Source organism: Sander vitreus, chromosome 2 (assembly GCF_031162955.1).
Source record: "Sander vitreus isolate 19-12246 chromosome 2, sanVit1, whole genome shotgun sequence".
NCBI lineage: Eukaryota > Metazoa > Chordata > Actinopteri > Perciformes > Percidae > Sander > Sander vitreus.
This window is the reverse complement of record NC_135856.1, coordinates 12382217-12402799: the sequence shown is the minus strand read 5'-3', so window position 1 is coordinate 12402799 and position 20583 is coordinate 12382217. Positions and strand designations below refer to the sequence as shown.

Below are 20583 nucleotides of genomic sequence, written 5' to 3'. Positions count from 1 at the left end.
CTGTGTCTGCTTGTTGGGGGTGCATGCAGCTGCCTGTGTGTGAGTGGTAGTAAATATGAGAGTGATAGACTGAGTAAGAGAGAGCAGGTCCAGACGCTCTGGTACTTCCCACTATGCTGGGGGATTCATTCATCTTTTTCACTAAGTCAGCTTCCTATCTAGAGTGACAGCAGTTGACACACATGCATTAAGCTCATGTGCAAACAATCACATACTGCAGTCTCAATCACACTGAATTGAGCAGAAAAAAACACTATATATCCTGGCCATCACCACACACAGGGTTTACCCAGAGCCTAGCGTCTTACAGAAATATAATTTAATTATAGACAATACTATACAGTACGATGAGCTCACTGCACCAATATGCCTTCTCTACTGGGAACAGGGTACCTTTAGGTAGGCTATAGGACGTCCTAACACACACACACACACACACACACACACACACACACACACACACACACACACACACACACACACACACACACACACACACACACACACACACACACACACACACACACACACACACACACAGACATATACTTAGTATTGGTGGCATCAACATCAACAACAACATTGTTTCCATGGTGAAATGATGGCCTCCTCGCGGTTTCAAATCAAACTGCAGAATTCCCCAGAGCCCGCCGACATACTGATGGAGAGCTGCGTCAAGGGAACCAGAAAAAGCCAGAAAGAGGCCGGAATTTAATCACAGTTTCTTTCAAAATAAAAGTACTAAAACGTTTTAATCTGACTAGCCATTTTAAAACCACTTTTTCATTTTTGTGTAGGTTAACTGATTTTGCAAGGTGGCAAACATCATTCTAGATAATGCTTCATAAATCTGAGTTTTATAAATGTTCTGCAGCTCTTTGGATTTCAGTGACCATGTTATTCAGGCACACATTAAAATCATGTTGCTGTTCACCTCCAGGACAAGTCTGTGGAAGACTCCACACACCTCCTGTCTTTTAGAGGCTCTGCTCTATCAGACACATTTCACATTATACAACATATATAGGCCTAACATTTTCACAATACATATGAGAAGGCTATTGAATTAGATAAGAAATGCAATACATGTCCAGATAAATAAGATTACCCGGCACAAGATGCAGTCTAAATGGATCAATGGATGATATTATTACAACATAGTAATTTTGCCATTGTCAGGTGCTAACCAGTAGAAAAAAGGCCATAGATCCAGAGGGAGACTGGCACCAAATGTAACACATATGCCTATAACAATGCTACCAGTCCCTTCAGAAGGACAAACTGCATTTTTACAAGGCTATACGCAAGCTGGTAGGCTGTCTGTCATCTGTTCCAAAAACACAGTACAGCATCATTGATTGGACATGTGTGTGTTTTGGCATTTTGCATTGACGTATAGGCCTGTGCTGTAAAAAAAATCTTTGGATGGTAATAAAACATGGCTTGACTATTGATTTAATAGTCGTCATAAACGCCTTTAATCGAGTTATCTACGCTAAGGTGTATTAGTCTGAAATGTTTGAGCGGAAGTAGTCTTTTCTCATCCTGTGTATTTTGATATAGGACGGCATTGCTCAGTCCGTGCCGTGGTGTTTTTCTGGGAGGAGTGGGACAACAGCCGTACACGGAAAGAAAACAGCAATAAGCAAAAACTAAAGGGTACAAATCTGGCTGTGTGGGCCGTGGGCGGAACCAGATAGATTAAGTCCCTCGGGTATATCTTTCCTGGACCGTCTTTTCGGTGACCGTGTTGGTTCTCACTTTTAATTACCGAGCAGTAGCCTATAACGTTACGGGGACTCATGGATAAAAGGAGAGCAGGCGGAGACGACGACATCAAAGGGGCTCCCGGGTCATTAGATATAGCTATAGTACCGTTCAGACCATTATTTAACACGCAAGAGCAGAACAGCCTCTTAAAAACGGAACGAGCTTAGTAACAAGCCAGTTTTGGTAATTGTCTGGAGCCTTTCTGGCGTCTTTTTAGGGGAAGAAAAGACGTAGTACGCGCGTCAGGCTACTCATAAAAAACAACAGTAGGCTATCTTACTAAAGGGTGATATTTTGTGAGGCGTATCCTCCCATGCCAAAGAAGAACCACAGTTTCTAGAGCACTAGTTTTGTAGCGTTTTTTCGTTTTCTTCAGATAAGTAGCCTAAATGCTAAGGTTGCTGCACTTCTTTCTCTTTTCCTTTGTTACTCAGACCAAGACAAGCAGGCAGCTCCGGCGGAGGCAACATTTCTCTCAGTTTTGAGCCCTGTATGTTTTTTATGGGAAACTTTTCAACCTCTCGTTTTTCAAAGTGCTGAAAGTTGGAGAAGGAAACCCCTTTTGTAGTGATCCTCCTCCTCCCATCTCTCCCTCCACAATAAGAGCCACATTGTAGATATGGAGGACCAGGCCCGCATGATGTTGGGTCATATTGGACTAACTGGACTGTCTCATGAGGATGTGGGTGACCCTGACAACATAAGGAAACATCACAACCTCGGTCAGCCGCAGCAGCAGGACATTGGTGACATCCTCCAGCAGATCATGGTCATCACAGATGAGAGTCTGGATGAGGCCCAGGCCAGGTAATAACATGACGAGATAAGGCCTGATAGAAGGCAGAACATGTTTAAGAGTTGGATTTGGGTCTGCACAGGGGGAAATCATCAACACAGTATCCCCTCAAGCGTGCATGGTCTTACACACACATAACACACTGTAATACACTGTAATAACACCCCCCACATGCACAATACTGCTGGAATGTTGGTGCCCCCTCTCCAGCTGTGCATCACCACCTTTCACCCCACAGGCCTTATCAACAGCACTCAAAATAAAGCTGAGCCGGCACTGATGGCACTCCATACTAGGGCTTGAAATCACACAGTAACTCATAGGGCTGGGTAATTATTCAGTATTATTCAATGTTTATCATGTTAGCATCCCACAAAGTAGAATTAACAAAATGAGTCGTGCATATGAAGATTTTGGATTAAAGTAAAGTTTAACAGTGGAATGCAGCTCACTGGTTTTAGCATCACTTGGATTATTGTATATGTGATTTTCTTACATTTGCAATATCACTATACACACTGATAGGGGACAGTTTTCTTATTAATATTGTGATCATTTCAATCATATCGCCCAACTCTTGTAACTCACCATACGATACTACCGTATTACACACTGGCATTACTGCAATACACAGTAAAACCAAATAAAATGACATTATCTGTGCTACAAAAAAAAAATCCAGGTTAGGATTTGTGTTACCCCTGATAATGTTATTATTATACCCTTTAAAAGGAGAACAGACAAATAAGCATAGTTTATATTAGTCCAGCCACATTTGTTTGTCCTTTTGTTCATCTAATGCTTATTATTACTGTAATGCATTGTCTGTCTTTCTTCCTCTCCTCATCTTGTGCTAAGTGTTTCACATTAGTGTTACATACAGAGTTTTATAACAAGCTGAGATAAAACATCCCATACCAAGTTGCACTGAGGTTTTACAAGCAACATGGACGTGTGAAAGGAGCTACAATTTCAAATGGTCATAAACTGGCCAGAAAACTGCCAGAAAACAGCACATTTCAGATCAAATGTATGCAGGAAAAGAATAAAATATCCATGTCCCTGTAATGTAACCAAAAGTGTCACAATACTGGTGTCAGGTTATCAATATCGCATCGTAAAAAACGGTGTGACATTATATTGCAATATTGTGCCATCCCTATTGCATGTGGACACCAGACTTGCTCCATTTGAAGTTTTCAAAGTTTCTGCATGATTGTGCATTCAATTATCAGTTATCTTGTTTTCTTCACTAAGGTGAGTAAGTCCAGGTGAGTTAGACAGCTACCGTATGTGATCAGGCTGGTTTTCAGTCAAAGGCTTGAACAGGTCTGGTTGCATACTCACTCATCTGAATCCAGTCCTTTTTCAGCACTAACATGCAATGTGTCTACATGATTATGGTTGATGGATGTCAGTGCATAACGTCTACTAAAGAATGGTTTGTAATTCACAATCTCTGTCTCGCTGTCTTTCATTTTCCATAAAAGGAAGCATGCTTTGAACTGCCACAGAATGAAGCCCGCCCTCTTCAGTGTCCTGTGTGAGATCAAAGAAAGGACAGGTAAGTTGTCCATTTGCTTCCTGGTCTTTACGACGGCACGGAACACACCAAACAGACTTGAGTCACTGACCTCGCCAGACTGTCCAACGGCCGATTATCGGCTCTGTGTGTCCACACCTTTAGTCCTCAGGGCTCACTTTGGGATTGAGCCTTTGTCTCTGGACAGCATGAAACACTGCCAATACTAGCTGACATCGAAGAACAATTACAACTTGCTAAATTGAATCAAATTCCTAAAGACCTCCCTCCTTTTTTTGTCTCGTAGATGGGTTAAATGCGGTTAGATGGCCAAGGCGACTTGTTTTGTTAAGTTTTCGGTTAGCAACCTCTACTACTTCTACTCGGTTTACTGGCAGATTATAGCCATGTGTAGCCTATAGCGCCTACATCTGCTGAAACTACGCTGTAGTCTAGTTTATCCCAGTAGTCTGGGTTGTTAACGTTAGGAATGTGTGCCTGCCACATAAACTGAATAGTAGCAGGGTGGTTGTTACAAAGATTTTATACCTAACTATTCGATCCTGACATTCAATCCCACCCCACTGATGCAGTATTTGAATTTACAGTAAAGGGCCCAAATTTGTGTTTTACCTGGAAGGAAACCTTCTTTTCTTGGCTTTTGAGTGGAGAACTCTTTCACACAAAAAACAGAGAGAAGTGTGAGCTACAAAGCAGTCCTTGTTATTACCTCATTTCATTCACACAGCTTGGAAACGGGAACCCTGAGGTTGGCAGCAGGACCCCTCCTGCTATAGAGTTTCCAAGGCAACTACTTGTCTCACCTACTCACTGTCATTCAGCTTTTTCAAACTCTAAAAGCCTGAATTTACAGAATCAATCACTGAGTTGCATTTACTAGCCTTTTTTAGCTCAGTTGTATATTTCTCAAACCACAGCTTTGACTCAGAAAGAGCCGATCTTTACCGTTGGTATGAATGGGTGCATGTGGGCAATGTGCTCTGATCTTGGTTTCATGCATTTCAGTCAGTGCTTAGCTTTGTTATGAAGGTGGGAAAGTTGACTGCTAACCCTCTCAGCCAGAAATCTCCCTCTTCTGATGATCAAAAAGATAAGGCTGGTATTGTTCTATAGCTTTTACTGTCAACAAATCCCATGATAACTTCCAAACCAGCAATGTTTCAGTGTCAGTACTTTCTGATTTCTCTCTGTGGCATTCAGCCCCAAGCCCATTTGTTCCTACTGAAGACATACATCTTTAAAAACAGGTCACAAACATAGTTTCAATTATTATTTTTTTTATCTCAGTAATTTCCCTAAACAGCTGGGCACTGTAGTGTTTGCCAAAAGTTACTCAAACACGTAAATAGTGCATTTGTGGCGCACTATTTTCAGCTTGGATTAATACACATTTGGTGCTCTAGTGAGTATTTACAGCAGCATGTAGGATTGACTCAAAATAAATGTATAGTAAATAAAGTCATGATAATGAAGAAACTAAACAAGCAAAAAATGATGTCATCACATAGTTTGCGTAAAGTGCATCATCGTATATATAGTATGATATATCGACTCAATATCGTTATCGCAATATCAATATTATATCAAAAGTGTCGATAAGTATGCAATATTTAGTTTATTTCGTGGAGCGCTGCGTCCCGTCCGTTGGCTGTGTGGCTTAGTTGTGTTTGATTTAGAGCCCGCTTGAAACACTATAATGATCATGTTTCATTGGCCAGTTACCGTGCCACTTGCACATGCTAGTGCACGTCAGCGCACGTGTCCACTACGTGACAAACCCCATGGAGCGTACCACGTGTGTGCATATTTTGAGAGAGTGACAGTGTAAGTGAAGAAATTTGATAGAGACAACAAAATGGAACGAATCAGAGAAGCGAAATAAAAGTTGTGTCCTGTTCTCTTTATTTATATATTTTATACTGTAGAACCAGCAAAACATGTCCTGTTCTGTAGACATGGTCCTTATTTATTTATTTAGTCATGTTGTACCAGTCCAATATGACAGTCAGTTGAAATAAACCGTGTGTTGTATTTGTTATGACTCTATTTTGATGCATTTTCCCATCATTTTTGTAATTTGACATATGTTTAAAAATAGCAAAATTAATATCGATATTGCAATATTCATAATCGATATCGCAATATCACATTTTGTCAATAATTAGTCCCTAATATGAGATAAACGGTTGTGATTGGCCTGGCCAGGGCCTGGTCGGTTGGAAATCTGTCTGAACGAGAAGCGGCCCAGAGCAAATAAAACATGAGCCGATTTGTCTAGTTCCCAGGCTAACTTTAAGCAATAATCTGGTATAAATGGCCAAATGCAGTATCTTGATTTATTTTTCAATACAGTTTCCATTGGTGTGTTGTTGCTCCTTCACACTGATTTGGGGCTTCCAGACAGTCTCCATATCTAAATTATTGTGGAATTTTAGAACATAAATTATTCCTCTCTCTCTCTTTGCCTCGACCAAACTCGTGCTGCCTCCCTCTTTCTGCTGTCAGTGTCTCGTTCTCTTCATCTCCATTAAACCAAGAACCATTAAAAATAACTCCTCATGTGACAGGAAACAGTTCAAAGCACTGCTGTTTTATTGTGTTATGGGCTCCCTGCCATAGATTTAAAACTGTTTTGTATCTATGCTCCCTCCATCCTTCTCTGGATATGTCTGCCCACTTTTTTACTATCCAGATTTTTTTGGGAATTTTTAAGAGCACTACAATGCACAAAATAGTACAGAGGCAAAGTAATAAGTAAGAAAACATAACAAATGACAAGAGCAACGGAGGGACAGATTGATGGATGAGTTGGAGGGAGAGGCAGTAATGAGTGTGTTTCATGGATTGGCAGACAGTTGATAATCTCCAGACCCCGGAGTCCTGTCAGCCTTCACTACAAACAGATTCTCAGTGGGGGACAGTTTGCCACCCAACTGGGCTCACAAAGCTGGATTTACTCGCTCTGGTCCACAAGGCATCATGGACCGCAGCTCATCTCTTTATCCTGTGAATTGTGTGTGAGCGTGTGTGTTAGTCATTGGGCAATCTGGAAAGCTGGCCCAAACTCTGGACTAATTATTAAGTAATTAACAGTAATGAGGCCCGTCCCTTTTTGAATATAGTTGTCTTTGCTTTTCTCTCATCCACTCTGCTGCTGTCTTTCCCGCTTTTCCTATTTTCTTATACACTTAGTTGCCATTTTGTTAGGTACATCCAATTAAAACAGAGGCAGTCTAAAAAACAACCATCCTGCAGTCGATCCTACCTTCATGAAATCATGTAAAAATGTTCAGTTTTCGTTGAAACTGTTTTAGAGGTGTTGATTCAACTGAATGGTCCTTTTGTTGGCTGTAGTTTGGTGCTGAATTTTGTTTCATTATACTGAGGGGTGTGGCCTGATAAAAATGGGGTGGACAAAATAAACACCTCTCAGTACACCTAATAAACCGAATGTTACTGTTACAGTAAATGAAATTCCTTTTTTGACATTGTTGTTTCTCACATGTAGGTTTCTTTCAACCCCCTTTTTTCCAACCTTTTATTTAAGATTATTTATTGGGCTTTTCCGCCTTTAATTCGACAGGACAGCTTAAGTGAGAAAGGGGAGAGAGAGGGGGAAGACATGCAGGAAATCGTCACAGGTCGGATTCGAACCCTGGACCTCTGCGTCGAGGCATAAACCTCTCAGGATTTATAACTTTAATTGTCCTTACATTTTCTCTCTGATTTTCCACTTTACACAAATACGTTATCCCAGAATGTGTTTTAGCATGAAACAAGATGACTTTCCAGAGAAGTGAAAAAGAGAAACTGAAATTAGGGAAAGGTGAGACTGCAAAAAGAGGGGTTGGGTTGTTGGTAGCAAAAGGGCAATGCAGATGTGGAGAAGTGATTCTCTGTAAACTGGTAATCATCCCTCTTTGTCCTTACTTCTGAGAAACAGGTGGATCTTCTTTATAGTGTGTGATCCGTCGTCATGGAAGACACTCACCCAGGTGCACCTGAGCATGTATGACTTTGTGAGTTGTTGGATTATACCGTAATCCGGTTAATCTGGCACATCAGTGTGTTAGGTGCAGTATACTCATATTTGGATGTAATATGACATCCATATTTCACATAATAACCATATTACTGTTCTCTAATATGGTTTGGGAAATGACTAGTAAATCTTGGCAAAATTCGAGGCCATCACAGATTGTTAGTGTTTATGGATGTGTGTGTCTGTCTGGATTTTGTTGGCCAGATGCACAGGCTGTCATCGCCCTCGTTACGAGATTATGAATGTGATCTCTGGAACTACCTTGTAATTGCCACCTAATTTGCATAGCTGTGCAAATTAACGACCTCTCAAATGAGCCCTAATTTTTCACTGGGTCTTTAGTTGCTCCTTAAGAGCTGGCATTAATTAACCGCTGTGTGTGTGTGTGTGTGTGTGTGTGTGTGTGTGTGTGAGCTTGTGGTATGTGTGGCTGGTTTTCCTTGTCATGGGGATGCCAAAAAAAGCTGGCATCACTACCATAGCAACAGCTACTGTTTTTCCTTTTGAAAACATCCCTCCTGGCAGTGTTTTTTGATGTGTCTCTCTGCCGCTGCCTCTTCTTTTTCTCTCGCACTCCAATTGCCCCAGTGTACAGACACCACTTAAGACCTGATTTCCTCACTGTCTCCAACAAACGTCTTCTGTCATCCAGTATGTATATTGCCAACTCTTCCCGGGCTATTAAACAATGGCTTCTCTGAAGTTTTCTAAAGTTCAGCTGTGCTGCATATTTGATTTGATGTGGGAAAATGTGATTCTTTTAAAGGTTGAGTTTCACTATCATTACCACCTTAAGCCAGCTGTTGCTACATGAGACAAGCCAATTGTCTAGGACGCACAAGATTAAAAACGTTGGCTTGTTTCTTGAGCGCCTAGCAGATCGTTGATACTTTTATGGAAAATTATTTTCAACCTTGTATTAGGACATGCTATTATTGGACATTTCAGACAGAAATTTGAGTAAGGAGCTAAATAAAAGAATCTGAATATAGAGTGCAAAGTTTGTTGTGGATCTTGTATTGTGAGCTAGTGCTCTCTGCTGGCTGTGAAGGGAACCATAGTTGTGCTTAAAAACACACACACACACACACACACACACACACACACACACAAATATGCAAACGTTTTACATAAAAGAAAAGAGAAAAAAACAAACCATGTTTTTCTATCAACACCTTGTTTTCTGTGATTCTTTCATTTCTTTATCACAGATTGGATTCACAGCATTACTATGTTTGTGCTTCAAATCGTAATGCAGCATTTATTCAAATAATGTAAAAAAAAAAAAAAAAAATGAAGATGAAAACTGCAAAGAAGCTGTAAAATACCTTTTAGGAAATTTGAGTTTGACATACTGAAACAAGCTGCTGATCGGAAAGAAGTACAATATTTGGAAGCAGCTTAAAAGTGTGACTGAATGTCGATGTCATGTAGTCGTTCTAACTTATGCGTGTGCATTCCGTTTTTCTAGTTCTACATAGCTGAGCCAGATATTCTGAATGAACATTTCAGTGTTACATAAGCAGGATATACAAAGGTATTATTGTGCATTCCATTTTCCTCAGCTCTTTTCACTCTTTGTCTATGTTCTTTCCCAATGCCACGGTTTAAAAGATGCTCCACATTTTGAACATATAAAAAAGCCTAAAAGCATTAAACACGATAGTAGATAGTAGTTTTCAGTATATGATGGCAGTGTATTCAAAATTGTAATGCTGTCAGCAATACGAATTAAGTACAGCAGTAGGTGAGTATGTGAAATGAAAATCACACCTGATATTTTTGTGACTGTTTCTGTTCACACAGCCCTGAGCATCAGAGGCGTCCAAGAAGAAGATAGCCCAGACCCTCAATTCCTGCGACTGGACAACATGCTGTTAGCGGAGGGGGTTGCGGGTCCAGAGAGGAGCGGAGCCTCTGCAGCGGCGGCAGTGGTTGCCGCGGCTGCCGGAGGGTCACCTAGTGAGGGGAACGTAGAACACAGCGAGTACAAAGAGAAGCTCGCTCAAATACGACGGATGTACCACGCTGAGCTGGAGAAATACCAACAGGTGTGATATTTGTTTACAGTAGGAAGTGCTGGACAATTTTCCGCAAAGCTGCTGTGACACTTCATGATTATTAAAAAAAAAAAAAAAATGGTTTATTGTAATAATTACATATTGCAATTAAGCGTTACTCTGTCACGAAACGATACTTCACTCATCATGTCATAGATTTGTTACTTTATGACGGCTTTCCATATGACTGAGCCACTCAGGACTGAGTACTGGAGGGTTTTTCTGAATATAATATTTTGGGATGCCAGAGAAGCAAAGTTATGGATCCCGCCAGCGTTTTGGCCAGAGGTGCAGTGAGTGGGATGTAAAACCAGAAGGTTATGATAAGCTTAAGTGGATTTGAGTTTGTTTGAATTCTTTCTTTGTCCCTCTCCCTCACCTTCATACCTGACCTACTCACCCCTCCTCCCATACAGGCATGCAATGAATTCACCGACCACGTGATGAACCTGCTGAGGGAACAGTCCCGTACACGGCCCATCTCACCCAAAGAGATTGAGCGAATGGTGGGAATCATCCACCGCAAGTTCAGCACTATCCAGATGCAACTAAAGCAGAGCACATGTGAAGCTGTCATGATCCTACGCTCCAGATTCCTGGATGCCAGGTGGGTTTTGCACTGGTTTATTTTGATGCCTCCTCTTAACTTTCAGTGTCTTCCAGCGTGTGTGACAGTGCACTGTACTTACAACATTGTGAGTATTTGCTCACGGTTAATTGTTGAAATCGCTCTTTTTCTGTCAGGCGGAAACGAAGAAACTTCAGCAAGCAGGCGGCCGAAATTTTGAATACATATTTTTACTCCCATCTGGCAAACCCATACCCCAGTGAGGAGGCCAAGGAGGACCTGGCCAGGAAGTGTTCTATCACCGTTTCTCAGGTCAGAATGTGACGCACTAGGAAAAAAGGAATTTGGAACATGTCGAAATTGATAAAGTGTATACTGTAGTACTTGGACATAGTTTAGTATAATGAAGCCAGCTGAATTTGCTGGCTTGCTTCTGTTTTTACCTGTAACTCTCCCAGGTGGCCAACTGGTTTGGAAACAAGAGGATTCGGTATAAGAGGAATGTTGCAAAGTTGCAGGAGGAAGCTAACCGGTACGCTGTGAAGACAGCTGTGGACGCTGCCAGTGTATCTTCACAGGCAAGCCAAGCCAACTCCCCAGCCACACCAAACTCAGGTACACACACACACACACACACACACACATACCTCCCGTGGCCAACATAAATCTTTTCCAATTCCTTTCATGTGTCTAAAAGAAGGAGAAGATGACTTTAAAGATAACTCTGACTTTAACGTATCTGTTTAATCTTCGACATAAGAATGTTGAGGATGAAATAACTTTTGGAAAGGTTAAAGAAAGTCCACTGATGGTGAGCGGTAGTAGATTGCTCACCACAAGAACCAAACATCATGTTCCCCAACACGATGCCAAGAGACCACATGTCAATGGCCTCAGTGAAGGGGAGTTCTAATAAAGGTTCTGGAGCCCTGAATGTGGAAGAAAACATTACACTTAATGAAGAAAAGTGTCATAATTTAAAGAATAAAAGGACAACTTGGCACATAAATATTCAGAAATATTCTACAAATTGAAATATCAAAACAAGGTAGCCGTTTGAATTCATGATATCAATGTGAGCTTTAGCCATTATGAAACGGTTCCCATATAGAGTCAGTCTGCAGACACCTCTCCAAATCGGATGAATAATGCAAGACGACCATCAGGTTTATTTAACAATGAAATGTGTGCATAGCAATACATTGGACTGACTTTTAAAAGTAAATTGGATGACTGAAAAAAAAAATTACAATAACAATTCTTCCTACTCTTTGGTGCCCCTTCAGCTGATGCCACCCTAGTTGACCACCTAGCTCATACATGCCTAAAAGCAGCCCTGTCTGCAGGGCAGCATGTTGGTTGAAGTATTAAAATGTGTGTTCCCTGTATGCCAACAGGAGGATACCCAGCCCCGTGTTACACTCCTGACGGGAGGTTATGAGGACCTGCCTGCAGGAACTGTCTTCCCTCCTTTCTGTGTCCATGTAAGTATCTATGGTTACACACTGTTGCTATAGTTACACACTGTCCATCTGAGTAGTCACGGTAACAACCTTTATGTGTGTTAGCGTGTGGTTCTGTGTGACACGTTTTGTAGACCCTATTAATGTAGTTCCCCTTACATAAGCTGCGCTACATCCCCAACTGGAAACTGGACACTAGATTGTTGTTGACTATGCACCTTCCTTTCTTAGTTGTTGGTGTCTTTGTAGCTATTTTTTTTTTGGGGGGGGGGGGTTGATTCCGCGATGATTCCCCCCCCCGCTTCGTCCAACAGGGTTAGGGTAAGGGTTAATAGCATAATGAAAGGATCAAGAACCAAAGTGTTCATTCATAGACTTAATTTGCAAAATACAGAGAAATTCAGACCAAACCTTCCAACAGGATGGATGTTGGTCCATGTTTTTCTGTTGGTAGTGAATGTGTTAGTAGGTAAAGGTTTGCCACTATCCTCACCATAAAAACATATACATTGCTATGTTGTTATGAGACATAAAGGATTTTTCTCATTTACATGACGATCCAGAATTCAGGATACTGTGGAATTCTGTGAATAATCAGATTATCAAAGCAAATACAAATCCAGTGAAAGTGGGTATAACAAAATAGGCAGGGTCAGTGGATCTGAGGGTATACGGTATTTGTTCCTTTACAGCTAACACCCCGTAGATCCCACTCTGAATGTCTGTTTCTGTAGGGTGATGATGGCTGGCAGGACAGCAGTGATTCCTCGTCCCATCTCCCCCCACCCACAGCAACAGGAAGCAAGCACTACATAACCTCCAGATGATGCTCCACCTTCCCAGACTGTAGACCTCCAGCCAAACAGAACATTACCAAAACTCTGCAACTTTCTTTTGTTTTGCTTTGTGATGCTGATCCTTTCTAACATCTCTCCCACACGTTCTTTTTAACCCCTCCACTTTACGAATGTGTTGACAACTCTTTCTTTTCTTTTTTTTTTTCTTTTTACTATTACTCACACCATTTTTTGTTTTTTAAAAGATAAATAAATGACAGAACCTTTTTTAATGTACTGCTTCACCTACAGTGAATCGTGTATCACTGTATAAAGGTTTAGGGCCTGTATGTGGCCTTGAATCTGATTCATCATTTTATTTCAAAGAATTAAAAAAAAGAAGAAAAAAATGACAAAAAGAAAGCATGTAGTAATTTTTAGATGTTAAACTACAATTTTATTATGTATTTTTTCTTTTAACTTTAAATAATGACCAAAAATGAATAAAAAAACATGTCACTTATTAAATTTTTCTTTGCTTCAGACAAGAACTGGTTTGAGCTTGTTTCTATTTATATGAATGTAAATGCAAAATTGCTTAAACAGGTTATTATGTTTCTTAAATGCTTTTGAAATAACCGAACTAAAGAGGCTTTCACCCAGGAGAGCAGATTCAGTGCGTTGTGCTCATGTGCACACATGAAGTTATATGTTCCGTTTTAGATCATACTGTACCAATGCAATGTGTTTTTATTTATCTGTGCCCTCTAGTGTTGACCAGTGCAACTGCATCTGAAACCGTTTTTCCTGCCAGACCAGGCTTGTATTCCCTTCCTCTAGTTATTATTCAATGGTAAATGTCAACAAATCTTGAGACCAGATAAACAGAGATAAGATTCGATCTAAATGTATTGATCATGTATCTGCAGGAGGAGCTGCACACAATGTGAGTGCCACAAATGTAATAGCTATAAAATAATAATTTATTTGATATAGCACCTTTTACAGACAGTCACAGAGTGCTTCACACAATAAACATTTGTTAAAATACAGTAAGGATCCAAAACAGAAAATAAGAAAGCAAAAACAAATACTATACCAATGAAGGTAAAAGATTAAAAGACTAAAAACCCCAACATTAGACAAAAGCGAGTTGAAACGTCTCTTCAGCTGCTTTCTAAAAGCGCCAACCGAGACTGAAGAACTTAAGTTAATAGGAAGGGCGTTCCAAAGAGTCGGAGCTACCTCTACAAAGGAACGGTCACCTTTAGTTTTCAAACGAGTGCGGGGGACGACCAGTAGTCCCTGGTTAGAAGACCTGAGGGACCTGTTAGTAGTGTACAGATGGAGCAGGTCAGAGATATAAACAGGCACCTCACCATGCAATGCTTTATATGTAAGAACAAGAACTTTAAATTGGATCCTGAACTTGATTGAAAGTCAATGTAACAAGGATAAAACGAGTGATGTGCGACATCCTGCTGGATCTGGTCAACAGCCTTGCAGCAGAGTCCAGGACCAGCTGTAGACGGTTCTGGGACGACTTGCTGAGACAGGTGAAAATGGAGTTGCAGTAATCAAGCCGGGATGATATAAAACCATGAATGATCATCTCAAGTTCACATTGCTGAACAACCTAGGAGGCTGTAGTATCCGGAGCAACAATAAGGACTTCGGTCTTATCTTCATTAAGCTGCAAGAAATTGTTCGCCGTCCAGTCCTTAATGGAAGACAAACATTTGAGCAGTACTGACACTTTGTTAGTCTCTTCCGGATTAAAAGAAACATACAGCTGGATGTCATCAGCATAGAAATGATAACGTATATCTCCAAATTGTCAAATTATATAGCCTAGGGGAAGCACATACAACGTTAATAAAATCGGACCTAACACAGAGCCCTGAGGCACCCCACAAGAAAGGGCAGCAGTTTCAGAGAAATAGGGACCAAGCGACAAAAAAACGTATATCTGAAAGATAAGAGGAGAACCAGTCCAACCCAGTGCTTAAGTCTTTCAAGCAAGATGGCGTGATCCACAGTATTGAAAGCTGCGCTAAGGTCCAGCAGCACCAAAACAGAACATTTACCCGCATCAGAAGACATCATTAAATCACTGGACACTCTAAGAAGAGACGTTTCTGTAGAGTGTTTCTTACGGAAGCCAGATTGAAATTTGTCTAGAATGTTGTGTGTTGCCAAGACAGCGGAGAGCTGTTTTTCAAAAATTTTGGAAATAAAAGGCATCTTGGAGATAGGCCTATAGTTTGCGGGAGTTGATGGATCCAGATTGGTTTTCTTCAATAGTGGCTGAACAACTGCATGTTTAAAATATGAAGGGACACAACCAGTTTGCAGAGAGCTATTGATTATAGAGAGCACACAAGTAATCACAGACCCAAGGACATTTTTAAATAAGGAAGTTGTTATAACATCTACCGGGCTCGAGGCAGATTTCATACTGCTCACCAAGTCAGTGAGTTCTTGCAGTGAAATAGGAGCGAAACGATTCAAAATTGATGGCCGAGTGGAATGAACAGAAGATGCAGTAGCAGAAGGGATGATGATATTCCTGACATCTCTGATCTTATTTTTAAAGAAAAATAGAAAGTCACTGCAGTTCTTATTTGAAAACACTGGCACTTCAGGAGGAGCATGATTGCCAGTGTTGTTGACAGTGTCAAAAAGGAATTTGGGGTTACGCTTGCTGGAAGAAATAAGGTTAGAAAAGTAAGATGTACTTGCCTCCTTAACCATATTATTATATTCAGATAATAGTTCTTTGTAATTGCTCCGGTGAACATGAAGCTTGGTGGCTTTCCACTGTTGTTCAGCCCTCTGACATATACGCCGAAAACATTTAACCATGGGGATGAGTTGACAAAGGGAACAAGTCGCCCCTCCATTGGTCAAAAATGTAAAAAATAAAAACACAACTTCAAATAAAAGTGGTTATGAATTGACAGGATGCAATGTACATATATGATGACGTAATAATAATTACATAATATCTCTTAGCGGCTCGTTATTGAATTAGTTAAAACCACACTCCATTAAATTAACAGATTTAATTACTTGTGCAGTCCACAAAGACTTTTTATTGCATTTTGTTAGACTGCAAAAAATTACAGTCAATTCTTACCTATCAGTTGGGGCTAATAATCAGTGTTTTGTATTAAAATATTGATACAAACTATGATGATAAATTATAGGGATTTCTCTCTCTTCAGTGATTTCTGATAGTTCTTTGGCGTTTTGATCAAATTCTCTACATTTGGATGTTTCAAAGCATTATTTCTGAATATTCTCTAGCTTAACTTCAGGTTACTCACCAACATCCCAAATTCAGTGACAAGAAAACAGGACCAAAACATGAACAGTTGTACTTTAAGAGTCCTTTGAATTCTGTTTCATCCGCTACTTATCACTGTTGGCTCACTGGTCAGTACAGTACAGACACATGGAGGAGTGTCAGACTGGAGAGAAATAATTTTCCTGGAAAGCAGAATAATATTCTGAAGACCACATTAATTAATGTCTCCATGTACTGTAGTTTAACACTTAAATTATTGCAAAGTCACAAAGTCCAGCCCCACCGCCCCCCCCGGGGATCAATACAGTATTTCTAAAAACTTCTGTCCATACAATATTAGTGACAGAGTTATTTGTTAGCATTATTTATATAACAGCATGTCGATTGAAATGTCACCGGATATCATTCAGGCACACCAGCCAATTTTGGAATAAAAAATTAGAACGCAAAATAACAATATGCCAGTGTAACGTTTAATACGTGACTAGCACTTGTGGACAATGTTTGAATAGGATAAGGGGTAACTGGTAAGTTAGGGGTTAAAGGTTGGAAGTGATTGTATGAAAAAGAGACAGACCCTGTGAAAGAGAGTTTGTTCACTGGGGAGAGAGTGGGACTGTTCTCTGTTCATCATGGATTTCTCACCTGGGGTTCTGATCCTGTGTTCTCTGTTGTGTTCAGGTATGAATCAGATTTACTTTGAACAGTGTAACAGCTTTTCTGTTAATTTGCTTGACATCTGTTAGCGATATATATTATTTTTATACTTTCTAAAAAGGGTCACACAAACTTGCTCACACAGCAAAATGAAAAATGTATAGACTTCAACAGCAGTGTCCTTTTAGAAGCAGTGTCCCGATTACTATGGATCATCTACGGACCTCATTGTCTGTTTCTCCTTAAGAAATAGAAGTTGGAAGCTGTTAAAAGCATGTTCTGTTGATTATCCAGACTAATGTAGACATGTTTGAAAAGACACTTGCTGTTTTCTTAATGTCATTTTTCAATGCTGTGAGCACCACAAACAAGGTAGTAATCTCAACATCAGAGCAAAGCAAAACAATCTGCATGGCTACCATTTTTTTAGTAATTTGGGTAAACCAGCCCTTTTACATAGTAATATAAAAGTAATATTATAATATAAAAGTAAAATCTTAATATTCCTCTCTGACACAATGTCTTTGAGATCATTTTATCTAATTTCTGTGCATTATTCCTTTTTGCTTTGACATCAAAAGCACTTCTGTTCAATCTGTGTATTTGCTCAGCGTGTTTGTTTTGGGGCTGTGTGTGTTTACACTGTATTTTACCCAGACCCGTCTAAAGGTTCACAGAGTTGCATTGTACTCTACATGCATGTGTTGTTGCGTGTGTGTGTGTGTGGTACCACCCTCTCTTTCTGTGCAGTGGCTGGTCAGGCTCCTGTCATCTCAGTGGCGCCCCGGGCTGCTACTGTGCGCCACGGTGAGTCTGTCAGCTTTAGATGCCAGGTGGCAAGAGGTGCACTGCCAATCCAACTGGAGTGGAAGAGAGCCAATAACCAAGCATTACCAGGTCAGGATAACATGTAATCATTGTTCATATACAGTATCACCATCTGTGAAGTTTCACTGAATTCTTTTGTTTCCTTCTAGACAATGCTAAGACTGGTCCAGATGGCTCTGTGCTGACGGTTGCTAACGCCCGACCTGAAAACCAGGGCCAGTACCGCTGCGTGGCAGCCAACTCTGCAGGCCGCAGCACTGCTGCGGCTGTGCTGAACGTCAAACGTGAGCTTGTGTTCACAATTTAGTTAAGACCGCAACTTTACCGTTTAGGCTCACCCTCACCAATCTTATAGCTAACTTTCCAGTAGCAACAGGCAGCTGTTTTCAGAGAAATTTATTAAGCTGTATCCTAAACTAACGTTACCCGCCCAGCACCAAACGGCACTCAGACACATTTAGTGACTATAGCTGGTGAACATAGTGAAGCATTTAGCTTTGATAGTTGATAGAGACCAAAAACTGAGCCAAAAGAGAGTGAAAGCATAAACATGCTCTTTGTAAATCTTTACAAGCATTACCCGAAAGAACCAAGCAGGCCTGCAATGTTGCATGATCCAATTTTTTTTCAAGCACACGCCATTTTCAGCGTGTATCTTCCTAGCTCAAAGTTTGTTGTTGTTTCCCTGAAAAATAACGGAGTTTGAGAACGGCAACACACAGAGGGCGGGAGGTGAGGAGCAAAGCCTGACAGCTTGGCGCATGGCAGGCTTTATCCTGGAAAACGTTTAATTTGATTCTGTTGATACATCTGTTGACTATTGCAGGTTTAATGTGTCACTCTGTGTGTCCTCTCTGTCAGATGCTCCTAAAGTACACCTGACACCAGCCGGGCCCCTGCGGGTCAGGATGGGTTCCCCTGTGTCAGTGGAGTGTCGTGCCACAGGTAGGCCACGCCCCACTTTGACCTGGAAACGCCAAGGCTCCACCCTGCAGCTGGTTACCAAGGAGACGAATGATGTCAACACAATACAGGTGAAATATGAATACATGCACTAGGCACAAGTACTAGGCCTCGTTTCATTCATTTCCACAATTTAAGATAACATATAGAACATAATTGCCTTCTCCTTTCTCAGTGGCCTGCAGTGCATCCAGAGGACTCAGGAGTTTATATTTGCCAGGCTGAAAACAATGAGGGGGTGACAGAAGTCAAAGTTGAGGTTATTGTTGAGGGGCAGCCGGGAGCACCGGTGGCTTCAGTGGGCGCTACAGAAATGACAGTGGTGGAGGGACGTACAATCACAATGGAGTGTCAGGCCAGTGGTAAGATGTTTGTATGCTAGTGTGTGTGTGTGTGTGTGTGTGTGTGTGTGTGTGTGTGTGTGTCAATGTCGCTCAGTTCTGCTCTCACTTCTCGTTTTTCACTTTATCCTCTCTTTCTCTTCCTCCCTCCAGGTTCCCCTCTTCCTGTCATCACCTGGTCCAAGCTGCGAGCACCATTGCCATGGAAACACACAGTGGTCGGTGGAGTTTTGACACTAACCAGCGTGGGCCGCCAAGATTCAGGACAATACATCTGTAACGCTACCAACATTCATGGCTACAGTGAAGCATACACGCAAATGGAGGTGGAGAGTGAGTCGACAACGTAGATGATAAACACATACTGTACATCCAGATTGTCACTGCTCATAATAACAGTAATTGTCTTCTCCTTCATGCAGGTCCCCCGTACGCCACCTGCCTGCCCGACCAGGTTAGGCTCCAGCCTGGAGATACCCTGCGCCTGCAGTGCCTTGCCCACGGCACTCATCCCATTCACTTTGAATGGAGCCGGGGGGGCAGGCTAAGCCTGCCTCCAGGAGCAGAGACCACAAAGGATGGAAAGCTGCTGATAGCCCACGTTAAACTGAGCGACAGCGGAACGTACAAATGTGTGGCCTCCAACCAAATCGGCAACAGTGAGGCACTGGCCAAAGTCATCATAAAAGGTGAGCTGGCGTTTGGGTTGAGGCAATTCAAAGTCCATCAAAACAACTGATATGACTTTCTGCTCTATCTTTTACTCTTTAATGGTGTTTCTTTCCCTTTGCTTATTTTTTTTTTTTACAGCTTAATCCATTGCGGCCACACTGTGTCTGATTGACAAACCATCTATGCAGCGCTTACAACTTCTTCAAGCCAGATGGCTAATACTGAGAAAACAGAGAAAATTATATTTAATAGATTCTTATATTCTGACGTTGAAAGTGAAAGATATCAATGCTGTTTAAACTTTTAATTTTATTGCACATACTGTATGGGGTTAACTTTGTACTTTTATAGAAAACTGATACTGTCGCCATTGGTGCTCCTGTCTCATATTGCCCGTTGAAAAGCTTTTCCCTGGAGCTCAGTGTGGACTGACGTGTGTGGGAGTTTGTTCTGCTGGAATGCCTCTGCACCCTGTCTGCCTCCCTTCCTGTCATCTGCTCAGTCCACACTGTTGCACTTCCAAAACTGAAAGGAGGACACAAAACAAAGAAAAAAACTGATCTAATATAAAACCCCTCATTATGCCAATAAATATCAAAACAATAAAGACAAAATAAAAACAATTTCAATGAAATATTATGTTGTCATGAAAAATGTTCTACAAAATTGTTGTCTGAAGTGTATCCAAATTGGAGACTTCACAAAAATGATTACGAGCGAAAAAGGGTTAAACAAGTGAGAAGTAGTTTTCCTCAAAGACCTGTAAACAGACTTTGATGTGGAGTTCCCCTCTA

General features: G+C 41.0%; 2 protein-coding genes across 3 annotated transcripts; both read left to right on the top strand.

The window, feature by feature from the left end:
- The first annotated feature begins 1550 nt into the window (after window positions 1–1550).
- Window positions 1551–13085, top strand: LOC144535754 (pre-B-cell leukemia transcription factor 1-like). 2 transcript variants are annotated; one of them, XM_078278383.1, is made up of 8 exons: window positions 1551–2577; window positions 4057–4130; window positions 9958–10202; window positions 10628–10818; window positions 10956–11091; window positions 11238–11394; window positions 12177–12263; window positions 12949–13085. In XM_078278383.1, the coding sequence occupies exons 1-7, from the start codon at window positions 2390–2392 to the stop codon at window positions 12218–12220; spliced, it is 1035 nt and encodes a 344-aa protein (XP_078134509.1). In that variant the 5' UTR covers window positions 1551–2389; the 3' UTR covers window positions 12221–12263; window positions 12949–13085. The 2 variants fall into 2 exon arrangements, with proteins under 2 accessions (XP_078134509.1, XP_078134519.1); XM_078278393.1 differs by having other exon boundaries at window positions 1552–2577; window positions 12977–13085.
- A 4595-nt stretch (window positions 13086–17680) lies between these two features.
- On the top strand, window positions 17681–19932 carry sid4 (secreted immunoglobulin domain 4). Its single transcript, XM_078271062.1, has 7 exons — window positions 17681–17882; window positions 17963–18097; window positions 18675–18847; window positions 18952–19138; window positions 19271–19450; window positions 19540–19806; window positions 19928–19932. Exons 1-7 carry the CDS (start codon window positions 17681–17683, stop codon window positions 19930–19932), a joined length of 1149 nt encoding a protein of 382 aa, XP_078127188.1.
- The last annotated feature ends 651 nt before the right edge of the window (window positions 19933–20583 follow it).

Bases quoted from the DNA above. Each gene is read 5' to 3' on its own strand.
- LOC144535754 (XM_078278383.1), top strand. From the start codon at position 2,390: ATGGAGGACCAGGCCCGCATGATGTTGGGTCATATTGGACTAACTGGA. The intron at 2,578-4,056 runs GTAATAACATGA...TTTCCATAAAAG, and splicing joins CTGGATGAGGCCCAGGCCAG to GAAGCATGCTTTGAACTGCC. The intron at 10,819-10,955 runs GTGGGTTTTGCA...TTTTTCTGTCAG, and splicing joins TCCAGATTCCTGGATGCCAG to GCGGAAACGAAGAAACTTCA.
- sid4 (XM_078271062.1), top strand. From the start codon at position 17,681: ATGCATGTGTTGTTGCGTGTGTGTGTGTGTGGTACCACCCTCTCTTTC. The intron at 17,883-17,962 runs GTCAGGATAACA...GTTTCCTTCTAG, and splicing joins CAATAACCAAGCATTACCAG to ACAATGCTAAGACTGGTCCA. The intron at 18,098-18,674 runs GTGAGCTTGTGT...CCTCTCTGTCAG, and splicing joins GGCTGTGCTGAACGTCAAAC to ATGCTCCTAAAGTACACCTG.